We start from the raw sequence: 19,956 nt of genomic DNA on the forward strand, positions 1-19,956 counted from the left end.
TTGACACAGCAACAGTCTCCGGCCGAAGCAAGATTTCTGTCGGCATCACCCCTATTGCATTTGAGAGAGAGGTGCTAAAGCCATGATCATCAGACCTACGTATCACCATTCTTGCTCGCACCACGGTTCATCAACGCTGCGTCTCCGGATCAGGCACCAGACCATGCATTGGTTCGTCGCCAGCTCAAACATGAAGAGGAAGGCTCAACGGGTTTGGTTGTAAGGGAAGAAGGTGAGGAGATAGGAAATGATCCAAAGGAGGTTTCCTTCTCTTAAAGATGGCCGAAAAGTGAACTGGATGCCTTTGGCAACTTCTTGGTAATGTCGACTAAGGGGTTCGAGCTAGAGATCATGGCCTGTATAAAAAAGATGAGGCCAGAAAGGGGACAAAGGCTCGAGGGAAATGTAAAGAGAAAGAAGAAAATATGCTTGCCAAAATTTGGAAGAGAGCAAAAAGACTGGAGTGCTAAAAAATTTAGATGGGTTGAAGGAAGGTTATTAGTGCTTTAATGCACTCTCAAAGTACAGATATAGTTTGTATTGATAAAACAAAAAGTCAATTTACTGTTAATTTATTCACCAATTGATTTATTTATATGTATTTGTGTGTTGGTGTGTGAGTGTGGGTACTGTTGGGTGGGTGGGTGGGGTGCCGAGGGTGTTCCCCCACGTGTTTTCTTGTTTTCTTTTAGTGTCAAAGCACTGGCTTACCCATGTTGTTTACATAACTTGAGAGCTTAAATTGGTCCTTGACATTAGTAACCGACAGTGGTTTACAAAAATTATGTCAATTGACATCACTTAAATCACTAATTCTGGATGCTTACCACGGATGCTGGGCTTTCAATTTTCACCAGTCAGCAATTGCAGACTTTTAGTTATCACTGTTTGGATGTAAATATTTGCTTTATACGATTTCTTTTGTGGAATCATTTGTATCATTATTCTTTTCATTATGAACATTTGGGTATAGTATCTTGTAGCATCGGTAACATTATTTTCACCATAGTACTACTATTAATATATTTTAGTATTGCTTTTTTTTTATAAAAGAGTATGAACTAATAATGACGCGCTGATGGTGAATTGATGTGATGTCGTGATGAAGCTGCGCTAATCTGAAGTGATGGTGTGCGTCTACAAAATCGGTAGGTGATGCTGAATGATGATGAAGAAGTTGATGTCCACGCGAACCCAAAGAGAGAGATGATCAAGACATCCGTGCGATGTCCAGTTTGCACGAAAGATCGAAACGGTGTTGTTATGATCCTCAGATGCTCCTCGATGCGTGGTGGTTTAGAGTTGCAGGCGGTGTTCGAGATGGCGATGAACCAATGCGTAGTCTGGTGCCTGATCCGGAGACGCAGCGTTGATGAACTGTTGTGGGCGCAAGAATGGTGATACGTGGGTCTGATGACTCCTCTCTCAGATCCAATAGGGGTGATGCCGACAGAAATCTTGCTTCTGCCGGAGACTGTCGCTGTGTCAATCTCCTCCACTCGGAACTGGTGATGATGGTCGATAGCAGTGATCTCCTCCAACTGGATCCGTGACGCAGTCCCCTATGAAAACTTTTGTCTCAAGATCGATCCTCCGCTCTCTGTTTCTTTCTTTTCCGGCATCCCCGAAAGATGAAAGATGAAAAACCTCCAGAATTCGTCATGCAGTCCCTAAAGCTTAGATGAAAACTTCTCTCTCGAGATCGATCCTCCCCTCTCTGTTTCTTTCTTTTCCGGCCAAAAGATCCCCAAAAGATGAAAGATGAAAAACCTCCAGATCGATCCTCACGCCTAGATGAAAACTTCTCCTCTCTCAAGATCGATCTTCCACTCTCTGTTTCTTTCTTTTCCGGCCAGAAGATGAAAGCCAAAAACCGCCAGAATTCTCCCTCGGTATATGATGATCTCCTCTTCAAAGAAAAGTCCAGAATCCTCTCGATATTGCCTTCCAAAGTCGGTGATAGCTCCCCTCACCAAAAAAATGAATGATGAATGATGAATGATCCAAAATGAATGTGCAGTGATGGTCTTCTGATCTGCCGGTGCTGCGCACTCCTGAAGATAAACTAATGAAGATGAACTGCCAATCAAGATAGCGTGGCCGTTATGATCTTCCCAATGGTCTTGTACCTCCCCAAAGCTCTGATGATCCTGCACCAATGAAGTGGGAGTGTTGCTGTTGACGAGAACCCTCCAGAATCTCTCCTATCCTCTTCAGAATGCTGAAAAAAAATCCCTTAAACCAAATTCGTGATGATGAAATCTGTGAATCTGCTGTGGATACGGTCTTGATGTCGTTGTGATGCCACTTTTCCAAAAAAATAAAGAAAATCTGAAAAGCCGTAATTGCTCGGAAAATCTCGATACCCTAACAAAAATAAGAGGTAACCTTCGTCCTTTTTACTCTGGTTTCCACTAGCGCCGACGACGGCTCCCACCTCATGCTCAGAATAACCCGGAACCCAGAGTAAGCGCGCTCTCTCTTGGGTTCTTTGTTTGGTTACCTAGAAAATAATAGTCAAATTTTTCTTTGAAGGATTTACTTTTCCTCTTTGTTTTGTTTTTTCCATTACTGAGGCTGAGATCCTTTTCGTTTTTTCTACGACCTTTAGGTAATTCCTTTCATTTTCTGGGTTGCTTTCCCCTTTCCCGTTCCTTAAATTTCCCCAGAATTTTTCTGAACTTTTCCGGCTTGTTTCGTTATGGATTTGGTATGTTTTTTTACCTAATTGTCGATGATATTCTTGCTACTGTTTCTTGGCCAATATTTTTTTTAACAATCCGTGTTATGGGTTTTTGGGATTTCTGTTTGGTTGCTGGGAGAGTGGCAGCTAAGAGAAGTAAGCTGAAAGGTGGAACATTAATTTTGCCCTTTAACCACTATTGATTTGTCTTGATTTGTTTCTTTTTCTTTATGAAATCAATGTTTGATCTTTTTTTTCTTGGCAATTAGTGAGGATTATTGTTTGTTCTTTTTCTTTGGGAATATGGACTGACAGAGGAGAAATAGAGACAAAATAGGAAAAAAAAAACATTGGGAAAAGTAGCCAGAAAATGGAAACTACATGGAACCTTTTAGAAGAGAACTCTTAGGCTATGTTTGGTTCCCGGAAAATTTGAGGGAAAATGCGAGGGAAAGAAAATACAAAGGAAAAGTAGAAGGAAAGAAAAAGTGAAGGAAAATAAAAAAAATAGATTAAAAGTTGATAAATTATTTTTTTTGTTACTTCAAACACATTTTATTTATTTTAACTCATCAATATAAAGATTAAATAATTTATAAATACATAAGTTTTTAATTAGTTTTAATTATATTTGATTTTCTTTGATATTTTTCATAGGACAACCAAACATGAAAAAATCATTTTCCTTAGCATTTTTTTTCTTTCCTTTGTACTTTCCGGGAACCAAACATAGCCTTAAGGTAAAACGTGTTCGACCTCACTACAGTGGAGCGGAGATAGATGGATTCGGATTCGTAGAAATCTCTTGAATGTGAGTACCCAATAATCTATTCCGATTTTTAAAACTTTTGTGCTTCTCATGGCATTTTCTCAGGTCCACCCTCCCACATTCCCATCATTTCTCTCTCTTTTTCCCCAAGGAAAAAAAGCTCGATTTCCATTACTTATCTTTTTTAATTCCTCTTGTCAGACCATTGTTGCTGTTTTATAAAGAACATAAGGAAGTTTAATTTGGGAATTCTTGTAAGACTAAAAGCAATTCATTCCATTTTTTGTATGCTTAGTGCTTTTGTTACTTTCTATTTAATTGAATTCATATATATATATATATATATATATATACATCTCCATGAATTTATTTGGCTGTTGCAAAAATTTTAGGGAAACAAAATGTTTAGGTTTTTCGTTTAGAACTTCTCAAATTGAGCCTAACACCACTCCATTTGGCTTAGTTGGGTTAAGGTTTCATTAAAATTTGTATTTATTTAGTTTTTTTCATTTTCCTTATTTGTTCTTGGCAACCAAACAGGGTGCAAAGGAAAACAAGTAATTATTTATAAGCTGCCACGAGCTGTTTAATCCTGTTACCAACCCATGGTTGCTTGCAAGTTGGCTCAATTAGTTGTGTCGCTTAGGTTTGCTTGTTATGTATCGGCATGTCTTCTGTTGGAACAATGTGACTAGTTAACCACACTTAGTTTTGGAACAGTATCTTCCTAAGGAATATTTGGGTATCTTGTTGTGTACATTCATGATATGTGAAATGCATGAAGCATTGAAATGGAGCAATAGACTCCACCATATTTTTGGTGAATATAAGTGTTTTATAATATAAGTGTTTTATGATATAAAGTATAAGTTAGCCACATCCATTTTATATATATATTTTTTAATGCAATTAACTACTTGATTTATGAGATAAGGTTTTCTTCGGTTGAGTAGTGTTCCTGTGTTTTCCATATGCATATAAAATTTTTTACATGCATATCACTAATTTATACATTATATTGTAGGTAATGTTGCTGTTAGAAAAAAAAATAATAATAGGATTAGACGAAATCAGAGCACCAAAGAGGATATTTTATGATGAAGTAATGTTTTGGAACATTTGATGATGAAGTAATGTTTTGGAATATCTTTTGTCTAATTTATTTTAATTAGTTCATCTTTGATGCGCTTCAAGTTGCTTGCATCTTTGATGTCCAATTTATCCTGTTTATTATTAAGTGTAGGTTGTTATCCCTCCACTCAGCCATTTATTGTATAATAATGATCTTGTATTCTAGCTTATTTATCAATTCAAATGTGTTATTGAGTAAATGATTCCAAACTTGGGGGTGTCCTTGAAGAATGAATCCAACCCCATGCCATTATATCCTCTATTTCTGGTATTTCTAGTATTCTAATTCATGGTTGATTTAAGAGCACTTTGTGTTGTTAATCCAAGTTGCAAAGGAAGGTGGTGAAAATGGAAGGCTATGATTGATGAAGTAAGTTCTGATCAAATATTTTGGAATACACTTAAAAGAGTTTTGAATTGAAGTTTTGAATATATGATTTTTTACCCTTCAGGAAGAGAGGATTGGATTTTCATTTCTTATATTTTATATAAAAGACTAACTGGATTTTGTGTGGTTGTTCAGGAAGAGGGAGGCAAAGAACCTGATCGAGAGTTGATAGATGATTATGAGTACTTTAGGATGGGATCCTCTCAACTCAAGTGTTCTGTTTTTACTAAATTGGGTTTCGAACCCTTGTAAATTTTGAATCCTATTTAACTCATAGATGTTTGGAGTTTCTATATGTTCAGAAAGAAAGTATATTCTTGTTAACCATTTAGCTCACTTTTTGCCTCCTATAGAATATTTTGTTTTCATCATCTTTATATTGATTTGAAATGAGGTCTCTTCACTATTGAAAGTAGGATAATGAAAATGGACAATGAAATTTATTCCCCTATAACAAGAAAAATGGATTTTTATTTTTTTGTTGGAGAAAGTAAAACCTACTAGCTACTACTATACGTGTAGTGCATGAAACAATGGAATGAGTCCTCATATATATTTGGGAGAATTGTGTTTTGGGCCCAGCTGGGCCCAAAAATTAAGGAATGGTCCATCTAACTAACTAAATTAATGATAAGGATATCAAATGTTAACAGACGAAAATACCCTTTACATTTCCAACTCAAAATTGTTGTAAAATAATGGTTTCACAGCTGGTAAACGTGAAATGCCATGTCACCAGAGTGAAAATTCTGAATCTTCCTAAAAACCACTCACATATACCCTCTCCTTCTACTCTCTTTCTTGCCGGAGTTTCAGTTTCTCCGTTCAACCCCAACTCTTCTCCGGCCAATTCTTACTCGTCCCACCATTCTTTCCTTCAATTCTCACCAGAGTTTGCTCCTTTTCCACCAAAGTTCACTCCTTTTTCACGAAAGCTCACAACTTTTTCCCACCCGAGAAACCATTTTCCGCTCAAACAAATAGGATTTTCTCCTTTTCTAGTTTATGGGATTTCGACATAGTTCCTAAAAAGAGACACTTGAGAGGGAACTAAGGTTTTCTCTGTATACACAAAAGGGTTTTTAGAGAGAGAAAACAGAGTGCAGTTTCACTGAGCCATTTTTGTTTGCTTTGAAGGAAATTTTTTATGTGTTTTGGTGAAGATTTTAGGGCCTAAAGCTTCAGATTATTTGTTTGGCAATGCAGAAAATATATTCTGGGTGAGTTTTTTCTCATCTTCATTTTTGAGAAATTTTTTTCTCGTATATGGCTTTGATTCTCAGAAATTTATTCTAAGGTTTGGATTATGTTGATGAGATTACCTTGAAGAACTATGCTTAATTGCTGAATATTTTGATGAATTTAGGTTGTAAATATATAATATATAAATATATCAGTGATTGATTAATTAATTAATTAATTGATTGAATGAATGATTAATCGACTGATTGATTAGGGGCTAGTTGTTAGATTGTGTATTCAATGGGTGGATTCATGCATGATTTAAATTTATTTATGAAAAATGGGCCGACCAAAGTCATTTCTTTAATTCTTAGTTTTCAATCACATTCACCATTGATTATGATCATTTTAATATCATATATGCATTGCATACCGAAAATTTTCTATCCAATTCTACCCATTTACAATTATGTTAATGGAATCTAATGAAATTGATGTATTTGTTCATGAAAATGAGCTCATTTGGTCTGATTTGATTCCGGGTCATGGCATTGTAGTGAGTTTAGGTGTGTTATTGGTATGATTATGTTAATCAAAGATTCGAAATGGCCGATTTCTTCATGAAAATGAGCTCATTTGGTGTGATTTGATTTTGGGTCATGGCAGTGCAGTGAGTATAGATGTAGTAATCAAACAAATTGTTTGTGAAAATGAACTCATTTTATTTGGTTTGATTCCGGGTCATGGCATTGCAATGAGTTTAGCTGTATTATTGATTATTTGAATGAGGGCGATTTGTTAGGGGAAAATGAGCTCTTTTGGTGTGATTATGTGAATCAAAGGATTTGAAAATGGTCAGATTGTTCATGAAAATGAGCTCATTTGGTCCGATTTGATTCCGGGTCCTGGCAGTGCAGTGAGTTTTGGTGTATTAGCATGATTGTAATTTATATCAATCAAACTATTAGAAACACTAGATTTCTTCACGAAAATGAGCTCATTTTATGTGATTAGGTTTCGGTTCACTGCAATGCAGTGAGATTTGGTGTATTAGCATGCGATTGGAAAAATGATCTCATATCATTTGATTGATCTCCGGCCATGATATCACAATGAGTCTAGGTCTACTACGGTGATTATATCAATGAAACGAGTAAAAATGCTTGATTTATTCATGAAAATGAGCTCAATCCATGTGATTCCATTTTGGGTCATGACAATGCAGTCAGTTTAGGTGTACCGTTCATGCATTGTGTAATTAGTAGGTGATCGGGTTTTTGATTAATTAATCAAGCTTGTGTCATTCGTAAAACCTACTTACAATACATTGTGATATTGTTTTTTAAGCACGCAACCATATTAACATTTTTTTAGCTCATGTTTTATTGTTTCATCCATTGTTGATGAGGGGTTAGGCTCTAACTACAAACGATGCATGTCTTTTTTCGGGATTTATTATACGATAAGAATCATCAATGTGTATATATTTTGTGCATGTTGTCATCTAGGGTTTATCGTATTTGATTATTATAAGTCATACCGTGGATCCTTCTTGACCGACACATGTTTCTTAATTAAGAAACCGATCTCATTGTAGTATAAAAAACAAAACACAGGAGAATTGTGTTTTGGGCCCAGCTGGGCCCAAAAATTAAGAAATGGTCCATCTAACTGACCTAATTAATGATAAGGATATCAAATGTTAACAGACGAAAATGACCTTTACATTTCCAACTCAAATTGTTGTAAAATAATGGGTTTCACAGCTGGTAAACGTGAAATGCCATGTCACCAGAGTGAAAACTCTGAATCTTCCTATGCATGAGTATACATTCAGTAGTGGTTGTATGGAATTTATGTCTGTGTACAAGACATTTACACTAAGTGTACAAGGTACCTGTGCTTAATGTACAAGGGTGTACAAATGTACCTATGTTGAAGTATTTGCAATGTTTAAAATCATTTCCATTTTGAAAGGATGATGAACATTCCCTCACACACATTCCTTGATGACGCACTCATCCCCTTCAATTTTATTACTTCATACATGTTGATTGGATGACCAACGACAATAATGATGAATAAGAACCTATATTGTATTTCACTTCCCCCTTTTCCCTTCCCCATTTTCCCTTAGGCATCACATTGGAACATGGTAGCTCACCCATATGCACGCTATTAGTTTTAGGTATGTCAAATTTTTGCCATTGTACAAGGCATTTAAACTAAGTGTACAAGGCCAATGTACTAAAAGTACAAGGGTGTACAAGGGTGTGTATTTTACTTTTTCCAAACGTGGGGAACAATCCTCACACATGTTGCTTGATAACACACGCATTGCATGCAATTTAATTGATGTCTACCATGTTCATTCAACCTATTAGCTTCCCTAGTAATGATGAATATGAACCGAAATTTGGGTCACCTTTTGTGTCATTTTCCCTAGTCCATGGTAATGGAAACATTGGTTACCCACCCATATTCACTTGGAAATATGTACCTATTAGGGATTTGGTGACTGGACAAGGCATTTACACTAAGTGTACAAGGCCAATGTACTAAAAGTACAAGGGTGTACAAGGGTGTCTATCTTACTTTTTCCAAACGTGGGTAACAATCCTCACACATGTTGCTTGATAACACACGCATTGCATGCAATTTAATTGATCTCTACCATGTTCATTCAACCTATTAGCTTCCCTAGTAATGATGAATAAGTTCCGAAATTTGGGTCACCTTTTGTGTCATTTTCCCTAGTCCATGGTAATGGAAACATTGGTTACCCACCCATATTCACTTGGAAATATGTACCTATTAGGGATTTGGTGACTGGACAAGCCATTTACACTAAGTGTACAAGGCAAATGTACTAAAAGTACAAGGGTGTACAAGGGTGTGTATCTTACTTTTTCCAAACGTGGGGAACAATCCTCACACATGTTGCTTGATAACACACGCATTGCATGCAATTTAATTGATGTCTACCATGTTCATTCAACCTATTAGCTTCCCTAGTAATGATGAATAAGTTCCGAAATTTGGGTCACCTTTTGTGTCATTTTCCCTAGTCCATGGTAATGGAAACATTGGTTACCCACCCATATTCACTTGGAAATATGTTCCTATTAGGGATTTGGTGACTGGACAAGGCATTTACACTAAGTGTACAAGGCCAATGTACTAAAAGTACAAGGGTGTACAAGGGTGTCTATCTTACTTTTTCCAAACGTGGGGAACAATCCTCACACATGTTGCTTGATAACACACGCATTGCATGCAATTTAATTGATGTCTACCATGTTCATTCAACCTATTAGCTTCCCTAGTAATGATGAATAAGTTCCGAAATTTGGGTCACCTTTTGTGTCATTTTCCCTAGTCCATGGTAATGGAAACATTGGTTACCCACCCATATTCACTTGGAAATATGTACCTATTAGGGATTTGGTGACTGGACAAGCCATTTACACTAAGTGTACAAGGCAAATGTACTAAAAGTACAAGGGTGTACAAGGGTGTGTATCTTACTTTTTCCAAACGTGGGGAACAATCCTCACACATGTTGCTTGATAACACACGCATTGCATGCAATTTAATTGATGTCTACCATGTTCATTCAACCTATTAGCTTCCCTAGTAATGATGAATAAGTTCCGAAATTTGGGTCACCTTTTGTGTCATTTTCCCTAGTCCATGGTAATGGAAACATTGGTTACCCACCCATATTCACTTGGAAATATGTTCCTATTAGGGATTTGGTGACTGGACAAGGCATTTACACTAAGTGTACAAGGCCAATGTACTAAAAGTACAAGGGTGTACAAGGGTGTCTATCTTACTTTTTCCAAACGTGGGGAACAATCCTCACACATGTTGCTTGATAACACACGCATTGAGATGAGCTGGAAGCAAGGCTTACGAAAATTATCTCTCATCATGGAATTCAAATCTAGTAATGCTCATTCCATGAGACTTGTTTTACCTTTATGATTTGCACTTTATTTAGACACATTGTTATGATTTTCAACTAACCCATTACATGGTTTTTCGTAATGCCTTTTTCATTACATGTCAGTGTGGTTGATGATGGGAAACAGATGTCCACAATCCTCAAGGACCATGTGGGAAGGATTATGTTGGGTCTTTTTCTATTTATAAATCAAGTGTTTATATTCAAGAGAAAAGGCTTTCATACTTGGTATGTACCCATAAGCATCACTGAAAATGCAACTTCTCTTTCTATCTAGATTGATTACAGAAGGAGGCTACGTTTTTTTTCTAATAGGATCACAATGTAAATTAATCATGAATGCACTTTATAATTTGATGTGTTTAGATTTATGTACAAAAGGGATTTTTATGCTGCTAGTAACTTCTGTTGGTGTTTAAAACAAACATGGAATTAACCATTATGTTCTCTGTGCTCTTTGCAAGATACTGGTATATTGAGTTGTGGATGATGTTATTTGGTTTATATGCCTTTCCAATCCCTCATGCTACTTGTTTGTTCAGATTGCTAGAGAGATTGTAATCAGCGCAGCAAATTCAAGGTTGGGGGTTACTGCTTTGACAAAACGAGTGGGGTTAATAGATAGACCTGATAGTCCATATGGCGAGTTGATAAAGTACAGTGTATATTCTACTTTTATTCCATGCCTATCATTTTCCCCAAGTTGCTTAGTAGATTATTTTCTCCATATATCTTTGTTGTGTAATTTCTTCCATTCATATATGGGTGTGTAATTCCTTGCAATTTCTTCAGGAGGGACCCTTGCCTCACAACGATCGGGTGATCTATCAGCCACTGGACGTATATCCTGCTCCACTCCACAGATGTTAAAAGTGTTAACGGAACGACGTAGGGTTCTCAGTTCCTACCATGTTGTCTTTGATCCTACTTTGGCTGCCCTCTATCTGAGTCCAAGCTAGACATTGATTCGGGCTCCTGGGAGAAGAAAGAAACCCGGCTTTTGACACTAATGCTCTGGTTCTTAGATGCTGAAGTTATTGAATATTGTCAGCTGCCTCTTGAGTAGAAGGGTGAAATGCCAATGGAATGTATATTGAGATGAGGCTTAGGAATGTGGTTTACAACAATTTTGTTGGCTTATTTATTACTATTTTGATGTTTCTGTACAATGAAATTGAAGTTATAAGAAGGGTCGATTTGTCTTCGTGTACAGAGAAATCTGTAATGAAAATACTTTTTGCCCATTAATGTATTAATGTGCAGAACATATAAAAATTGTGAAATCTCGAGTTCTAGCGAACCCATCCCTGTTGAAGTGATCAATACAGAAGTCCAAAGAGGAAACACCATGAGTTTCTGAAAATGTTTTTTAATGTTTTGTAAAACATTTTGTTTGATAACTTGAAATGTTTTTAACTTTTTTTTTAAAATTTTTTTAAAAAAATGTTAAATATTTTTTTTTAAAAAAATTTATATGTAATGTTTTATTTTTAATATTTTTTATATTTATATAATAATATATAAAAAACAAGTAAAAACAATTAAAATATATTATTTATAAATTTTATATCTTTAAACATCTAAGAGTATAAAATTATTTATTGATTGTCAATTTTTTTCTAGAAAATAAAAAATTGGTTTTGAAAACAATTAACAAATAGGGTTTTAGAGTCAATTTGACAACTGTTTTGAAAAACAAAATTCTAAAAAATAGAAAATAGTTTTTTAACTTCAAAAACAACTAACTAAAGAGTAATATGGAACCGGTCGACCGGCCAATGATAGGCGGTCGACCGGTCAATGCCATGGTGTCGACCGTCTCTGGAAACCGGTCGACCGGCTTACTTCATTATTGTATTATATTATTCTTTATGTAAGAATTTAAGTTAATGGGTCAACCAGTATTTCAATATGGTATTATAACTTGGTCATACTGAGAGACCCAAATGTTTATTTTATTAAAGTCATATATACAAGGAAAAAAAAAACAAGAATATTCATAAGATGCATGAATGGCCTTTATTTTAAATATTGTTAGTATATCATCTAAAATTAAATTCGAGTTTTTAGGTCAAATTAGTAGCTACACAAATTTATTGAGTTGTTCTATTTGAAATATGCCGATATGAATTGATTCTCTTTAATTTTATTAAAAAAATTTATAATTTAAATTATATATATATATATAAAAAAAAATTATTTCTCCTGAAAACTCTATTTTGCTTTATATAATAAGTTATAAGCCTTTAACGAAACATTTATAATAATGAAATTATTCTAAAAAAATTATTGTTTTATTTCAACTTCTATCAAAATTGGAAAAAAAAAAAAAACCCAGATTAAAATCTCAAAGCCCTAGGTTGTTAATTATGGTCAAACTGGTCTTCAGGATCATTTATTATACTTGGGGTAAAATTTGTATTATGGGATCATTTATTATTTGGGCTAAGGATGGGGTGGGTACACCCTAAGCTTGAGCCTAAAAACTATAGGCCAAGTTGGTATGAGGGGTAGATGGGGTTAGGCCTCAACCTTATACTTCGACCGGTTGCTTAAAAACATGACATTATGAAACAGTATATTATTTCATTTATATTTATGCTTTTGGTAACCCTTTACTATTATATTTATGTGTCTTAATTATTTTGAACATTCAAGTCTACTTCACTTACATTACACATTTGGGTGCGTGATAAATTGCATAAAAGGTCTAACTCCTTCAAAGTTGATGAGTTGTTCATTGCTTACTCATGGACTTAGGTAATTTGCCGAATGTTAAAGTTCAGTACCTCCTAATATGGATGATATGACTTGGCGATCTTGTAAATATTACTAAACAACATATAATAAAGTAAATAGCATAATATATATATATATATATATATATTGAATCCAAATTAAAACAAAATCAAAAACATTTGCATGCTGACACAACTCTAAATATACGTATGCTAATACAAAATATATATGTCCCAGTTTTGCAAGCTAAACAAAATAACGACGTGGTCTAAATGCAATCAAGGTGCAGCGGGTGGCGGTGGGAACACGGCGCGGAGGTACGCCATCAACTCCTCATGCTGACGCTCTTGGCGATCAAGCCTCTGTAGGATATGCTCATACGTAGCCTGATGCTGATCCATGCGCTCCTCAATACGAGTCCCAAGTGAGGTAATCTGCGCAGACAACTCCATCCAAGGCGCATGCTCAGCGGCGTCAGGAGCCTGGCCAGGTGATGTATAGGTGTAATGAGGCTCAGTAAATGATGGTTGACCAGATGGTCCCGCTGTGTAACCCGTCTCAGTCATCACCGCATCTGAAATAGTCGGGTCAATGTGGCCACCCTCCGACTGGCGTGGAGGGATATCAAACTCAGGCTCTCTATGCTCAAAATCGGGCTGAGGGTCTACCCCACCCTCCATCTCCCCAATCTCCTCCTCTTCGTCTTCCTCTGCCTGTGGATGTGGTACTGGTCGGTCCGCCCTCTTAATCCATGACCCATCTGGGGCCTTCTCCAACTTCATCCGCGCCATCGACTGCTCATCATATGTGTCATAACTGCTGGGCCCCTCGACCTCCTGCTCCCTGCTCAAATCCACCCCCGCATCCTTGAACACTCGTGTCATGAAGCGGCCATATGGGAGAATGCGTTTGGGCCTCTCGCAGCATGTCATCATGTGCATCATCATGACATACCCGACGTCAATACGTCTCCCCGTCATAATCGAATCAATCAGAAATGCCTCCAGATAGGAAACCTCATCTCGATGACTGCCACGTGGTAGGAGGATGTACGCTATCATGTGGTGAAGGACTCGGCAGGTCACAGTCAGGCTATGGGCCGATGGTTTGCCCAACCCCGGGGCATCTGCAAGGCCGCACATCCGCTGAATCGCCTCTCTCGGATCGAAACCCGGCACCGTCGGCCAAGCCTTGGCATCATATACTCGGAGTCCACCAGGAGGAATGTCCAAAATGCGGCAGATGCTCTCCGGGTCCAGATGGATCTGAACCCCCCTAACGGTCGAAGTGATCGGTCCTCCATGTCCAAATGTCACGCGGGAATAGAATGCCCTGACTAATGTCGGAAAAATGGGCTCTGAAATAGTGACTAAGGGCAGCCACCCCATGCGTGCAAACAGGCTCTCAAACCCGAAATGTTGTAGATGGGCGAAATTTATATTTCTCCCTGCAACCACCTTCCTCTGGATGAAATGCTGCTTGTACCTCTGGTATTCGTCGACCGAAGTGAAAAGACCGGTGTCGAACCTCGCCTTTCGGCGCGCCTCCGCCTCACCGTCCTGAGAAGGCTGAGCAGGGCGCTTGCCCAGTGCCTTCGACGCACCCCTAGCTCTCCTAGGCGCCATGAAACACTACAAAGGGCCACCCCTATGTGGAAGCAAGGCCAATGAAATCTCCTGTGACGCGCGCGGGAAGAGAAGAGAACCCGCCTGTGACGCGCGATGAAGGAGCACCACTGCCAAACCTCACGCCCTAGGTCCGAAATGTGAAGCTGCACCCCTCAAAACTCACTCCGAAGGCTTGCAACAGCTGGAATCGCGTCCAAAATGGGTTTGTGGCAACTCAATCGGCGGATCCCTTCGACTACCAGAGGAAAACACTGAAGAAATTACGCGCGGAATGAGTTTTTAAACGTCACCCCGGCCGACCGGATATGAACCGGTTGACTCAGTAACATGTTCCATGGTATTCTGCACTTTTTTAGAAATAATTTTTGAAAATATAAGATTTTTAAGTTAATACCTTTTATAAAAAGTTTGTATTTTTTACATAAAAAAATTTTATTTTTAAAAATAGAAATCACAAAATATAAGGTTTTTTAGTTAATACCTTTTATAATTCCTTTGTCTATTTAGCCTATTTGATTATTAATATTTGTATATGAAGAATTTATTCGATTTATAAAAAATAAATATGAATATAATTAAAATGTAAATTGAAGAAAAAAATATATTTAATTCAAAAATGAAAACAAATCACCACAAAACAATATCGCACATCAATAACATGTTACTTTGTCATAATATTTATTGTTTTTGTTTTAGTTTTCATAAATTGAATGGTTTTGGGTTTGGAAAAATATTGTTGTTATAATTCTAGTATAATAACATACCTTTGAGAAGTTGAAGGTACCCCAACATTTGAATTCAGGGATGGATAGTGATTAATACTAATGTTGAACTCATTAACCTTCCCCATGTTTGTATTGAACTGAAAAGTTGACATTACACCATCTTGCCTGTTTTGATTGTTCTGGAATGAAAAAAAATTCAAAACACTTAGTTAATAAAACTTTTTACAATTTCTTAGAATATTAGACTGAAAAAAAATGAAAGGACGATCGAACAAATGTTGTTTGATTCTCAGATATAGTACCTCATGATTGGCTAATGTTGGTGTTGAATATTGTTGCTGAATCCCATAAGATGCATCATGCCCAAATTGTCCCTAAATCCAATCAGAAGGTTAAAATCTGCAAAGTTTCCCAAACAGCAAAACAATTTGATAAACTTTTTAAACAATCAGGTGAATTTTGAGGACATGCAAGTTTTAGGTATTATAAAGTGGCTTGAGAAAACAACTGAATACATGTATTGTATATAAGTACGCAATACCTTTCCAAAGAATAACTCAAGAAAACTTTGAATTTTATTCTTAAACCCAAACAAGAACTGTTTTTAAATATTAATTTTTAAAAATTATTTTCGAAAACTATGTTTAACAGCCCTTGAAATTTCACAATCTCTATAACTACAATGAAGAACTTTGCCCTTTCTAACTTTTTACTTGAATCAATATATTTCCAGTTTGTATATAGTGTGACTTCATACCATGGATGAGTTATTCAACACTCCCACTTGCCGATTTTGGGGTATTTGTACAATTTGATTCCTCACCATAGTTTGCTGCTACCATTTTCCCAATGTTAAGTTAAGAGTAGTCAGAAACTTGTAAGAAACAAATCTTTAAACAAAATATATCCACTAGAAAATGGGGTAGCTGCATAGGAGTATAAGCTGGTGAAATTTGAAATTGTGGAGTTGGTGATGGAGCTCTCAACTGGTACATGGATGGAGAGGCACTAGGTAGAGGAAGTAGGAAGTTTGAAGTTGATGTCGAAGCTCCCAATTGGCTCATTAATCCATCGATTGGGTCTTGAAAATTGTTCTCATGGACCTTGGAACTTTCGCAAGGAATAGAACGAGTAATGATTTTAATCCTCTTATGTAAATGATAACCATTTTAGTCCTTTGATGCAATCATTTAATGAGTATATGTATGTATGTACTTACATGGATGGAGAGACATAAGTTGGAGGAATTCGAGCCTATAAAGTTGATGCTGAAGCACCCAAGTGGCTCATGGATCCATCAATTGTGTCTTGAAAGATGCTCTCACTAGCCTTGGAACTGTTGCAATAAATAGGATAACGATTTTAATCATCTTATATGTACGAGTGTATAGTTATGTATAATTGTAACATGCATATATGTATTCATTACTTACATGGATGAAGGGGTATAAGTTGGTCGAGGAATTTGGAACTGTGACATGGGTGTTGAAGCTCCCAACTGCCTCATGGATCCATTTATTGTGTTTTGAAAAGTATGCTCACTAACCTCGGAACTGTTATAAAGAAATAATAGTTGTAAGCTTCTTATGTAATCATAGAACCATGTGAATATACATATTTAGGTATGTATATATAGATATATGCATATAAATGTAAATAGTAAATACATGGTTGGAGGGGCATATGTAAATAGTAAATACATATTTATGTATGTATTTATGTTTAAAATCTCCATCAGGATCATCAAGAAGAATTGAGAATTTGCTTGACTTGGATCAAATGAGCGGTGAGAAGTCTTATATACGCACTTGCCAGATTCCAAATGAGTTTTATCAGGAAAGAAGAGAGAATGCTATCAATGAGCCTTCATTGATTCAGAAATCCTCAACAACTGTATCTTCATCTTCTGAACATTCGAAGAAAATTGATTCTAGTGTTGACAACTGTATTACCAATGTTATACCATCAGAGGGTTACCACAAAACATTGGAGCTTGGCGGATGCCGTGAGTTAGCTGAAGTTGTAACTGATGATGTAAACAGTAGCGGCAGCCACTGTGAGAGGGAAAACCCTGAGGAGGATGATGAAGAGAACAATGAAATGCTTGGTGGCATATTTGCCTTTTCTGAAGAAGGTACAATATTCAGCTGTGGACTTTACCGTTGTGATTAAGTACGGTGACTGCAAATTTAGTTGATGTGGAAGTTACTATTTTCAATTTATTAACTTGGTCTAATTCAGCTTTCACCATTTCTATTGTAGGTTGATTTATAGCTTTTATAGCTTCCCTTTGGTCCGGATCATGGAAGAAGTGCAATGGTTCAGTAGGTGTGCATAAATGGGGGTGATCAGAGCACAGAATGTGATCATCCCCCTTTCTCTCTTGTACATTTTGTAGATGGAAATTCATAAATTCATGGGCATGGGGTTGGGTTTGAATTCTTGATAGAAGTAGATTTGGGTGTTCATTCCCAATATTGAACTTTCTATCAAGCTGTACATAGGATTTCAGTTTGAACAAGTTCTTTTCAAGTTGTACAACTATTTTTTCTTTCAAAAATGTGACCAAAAAAAAAAAAAGAAATGGAAAAAAAAATAAGAGAATGAAAATCAACATTATGTTCATAATTGCTGCTACTTATTTATATTATTTTTTGTTTTGTCCCCCTCATTTTTCTCATTTTATGCCCTAAATATCATCAATTTTTCTAATTCTCAAAATAAATAAAGTAGAAAAAGAAAAATACCCATTTTAGAGCCCGGAAATTTGGCTCATCTAAAATAGGTTCCAGCATCGGAAATTTAGCTGAAAATTGTCCCCTTAATTTATATATAACCATAATATCCCAATCATTTATATTTTTCCAAAGTTAAAAAATCCACTATATGAAAAATTAGCATTTAAGAAAAGAAATCATTTGTTTTCTACAAAAATTAAGTACTAATAACTTGTATATTGTTTTATCATTCCTTAAAATTTTGTCCAAATTTAAAAATAACTTCTTACTTTAATTTGAGCCCCTTCTTAATTATATTACATTTTGAGTTTTTAAAATTATTTAAAAATTTTAAAATTTTGTCAAAGCCTCCAGGAACCGGTCGACCGGAACTTGCGACCGGTCTAACTCCGGACAAGGTGCCAAAATGCACTCTCTCTCATCCAGTAGGTTGATCAAAACTCCATGAACCGGTCGACCGCATAGGAGCGACCGGTCGATATCCGGTCGATGGTGCCAAAATGCACTCTCTCTTATCCAGTAGGGTGTGCTCGACCGGCTGAAGAAAGGTTCGACCGGTTGACCCATTGCTGAAGTACAATCTCGACCGGTCCCTCCCTTTATGCTTTCCGATCCACGGGTCCATCTAGACCGGTTCCTGGGATGGCCATATATACACCTGCATTGTACTGTATAAATTGTTAACGATATGATATGTTCGAGATTGTTGATGAAAAGGTTTGTTATAGGTTGTAATGCCGGTGCCTTTTGTTAGATGTTTTGAGATAGTGAGGGAAAATGCGACTTCATCACATCCTTCATTAAATATATAAGCCATAAAATTGGCAATACAATGTCAGGAGTTGGTTTTTCCTGTATAATGTACAATCATCTTTAATTTGCCCTATTTACTTACAATGCATTGACAAGCAACTTAAGTCAAAAAACAATCAAATTCTGACTAATCCCATAATCCCAGTGTGCATTTCCGCATATGTCCACCATAAATTACATACAAATGTGCTAATTTTAAACAGTTTTATCACAAATTACAATCCCCTTCAATCTCTCTGGACACGGTCTCGGTGTGCATTTTGTGCTGAGAACAACATACTCCCCATGATCTTCAACCTGTAATGTTTCAATTTCCCCTGCGTTCATTCACGTTGATAGCAACAAATCAGCAAATTAATTAATTAGGTTTTTCTAACTATTTTAACATTAATGAGATAGCAATAGATAATTCCTCCTACGTACCACATCGATTGATTTGGAGAACCCCCCCATTGACCACAATTCCATGAATTTCATTACAAAAACTCCGCAATCGTGCCTACGCCAATATAATTACCAACACGTTATTAAGTGTGGAATTATAAATACGAGATGAACTTCAAATAAATTGCAATCTTATACAATATCCCGGACTGCAAGGTCAACACTCACTCATTAGTTTGGAGGGGTACATCAGGTGTTATGAAATTGAATGTCCTCAAATCATAAGGTGATACCTCTTTTTTGTGGGCAGCCAACCACAGGACAACCTTGGCCTGAAACATTTATTAACGCAACAATTGAAATTTTAATGGGAAGACATACCTATCAAATTATTACTTGTTGCTTGTTACTTTACCAGATTTTGTTGGACTCCACTCAACATTGTCTTCTTTCTACCAGGACGAGAATCTAGCAGTTGGATTCTCCTGTTTTCTAGGTCATATACATACAATGTCCAATGGTTCTTTATGAGAACCGGTAAGAAGACCTGCACCAATAGACTGCCATTAAACATACATCTAAATATTGTACATTCATGGAATAAAAATACAAATCCAAGCATTAAACATATGAATCCACCTCGTTAACATTGACATATGGAATATCAATATGATACAGATGTGGTTCAAAGCGTCCAATAACTGCCTCCTTAACTAAGTGTTTTGCCTGGGAGTGGATTACCATTTCCTGCATGTTAGACACGGGATAATATCAGGTTTCTCATTGTAGGTGATGCCTGGTTCAAG

General features: G+C 36.5%; 1 protein-coding gene and 2 long non-coding RNA genes across 3 annotated transcripts; 2 read left to right on the top strand and 1 right to left on the bottom strand.

Annotated features, from left to right (window-relative positions):
- Positions 1-772: 772 nt before the first annotated feature.
- Positions 773-11,423, top strand: LOC104878297 (uncharacterized). The gene is made up of 3 exons (XR_785229.3): positions 773-6,191; positions 10,666-10,778; positions 10,916-11,423. It is a non-coding gene; the product is annotated as an uncharacterized LOC104878297 (long non-coding RNA).
- Positions 11,424-17,188: 5,765 nt separating this feature from the next.
- On the top strand, positions 17,189-17,654 carry LOC132254448 (uncharacterized). Its single transcript, XR_009466736.1, has 2 exons — positions 17,189-17,349; positions 17,478-17,654. It is a non-coding gene; the product is annotated as an uncharacterized LOC132254448 (long non-coding RNA).
- A 1,084-nt stretch (positions 17,655-18,738) lies between these two features.
- LOC132254570 (ubiquitin-like-specific protease 1A) lies at positions 18,739-19,894 on the bottom strand. The gene is made up of 5 exons (XM_059740456.1): positions 19,790-19,894; positions 19,566-19,697; positions 19,379-19,482; positions 19,190-19,265; positions 18,739-19,083 (listed from the first exon to the last, which is right to left on the bottom strand). The coding sequence occupies exons 1-5, from the start codon at positions 19,892-19,894 to the stop codon at positions 18,994-18,996; spliced, it is 507 nt and encodes a 168-aa protein (XP_059596439.1). The 3' UTR covers positions 18,739-18,993.
- Between the last annotated feature and the right edge of the window lie 62 nt (positions 19,895-19,956).

This window comes from Vitis vinifera, chromosome 10, assembly GCF_030704535.1.
Source record: "Vitis vinifera cultivar Pinot Noir 40024 chromosome 10, ASM3070453v1".
NCBI classification, from domain to species: Eukaryota; Viridiplantae; Streptophyta; class Magnoliopsida; order Vitales; family Vitaceae; genus Vitis; species Vitis vinifera.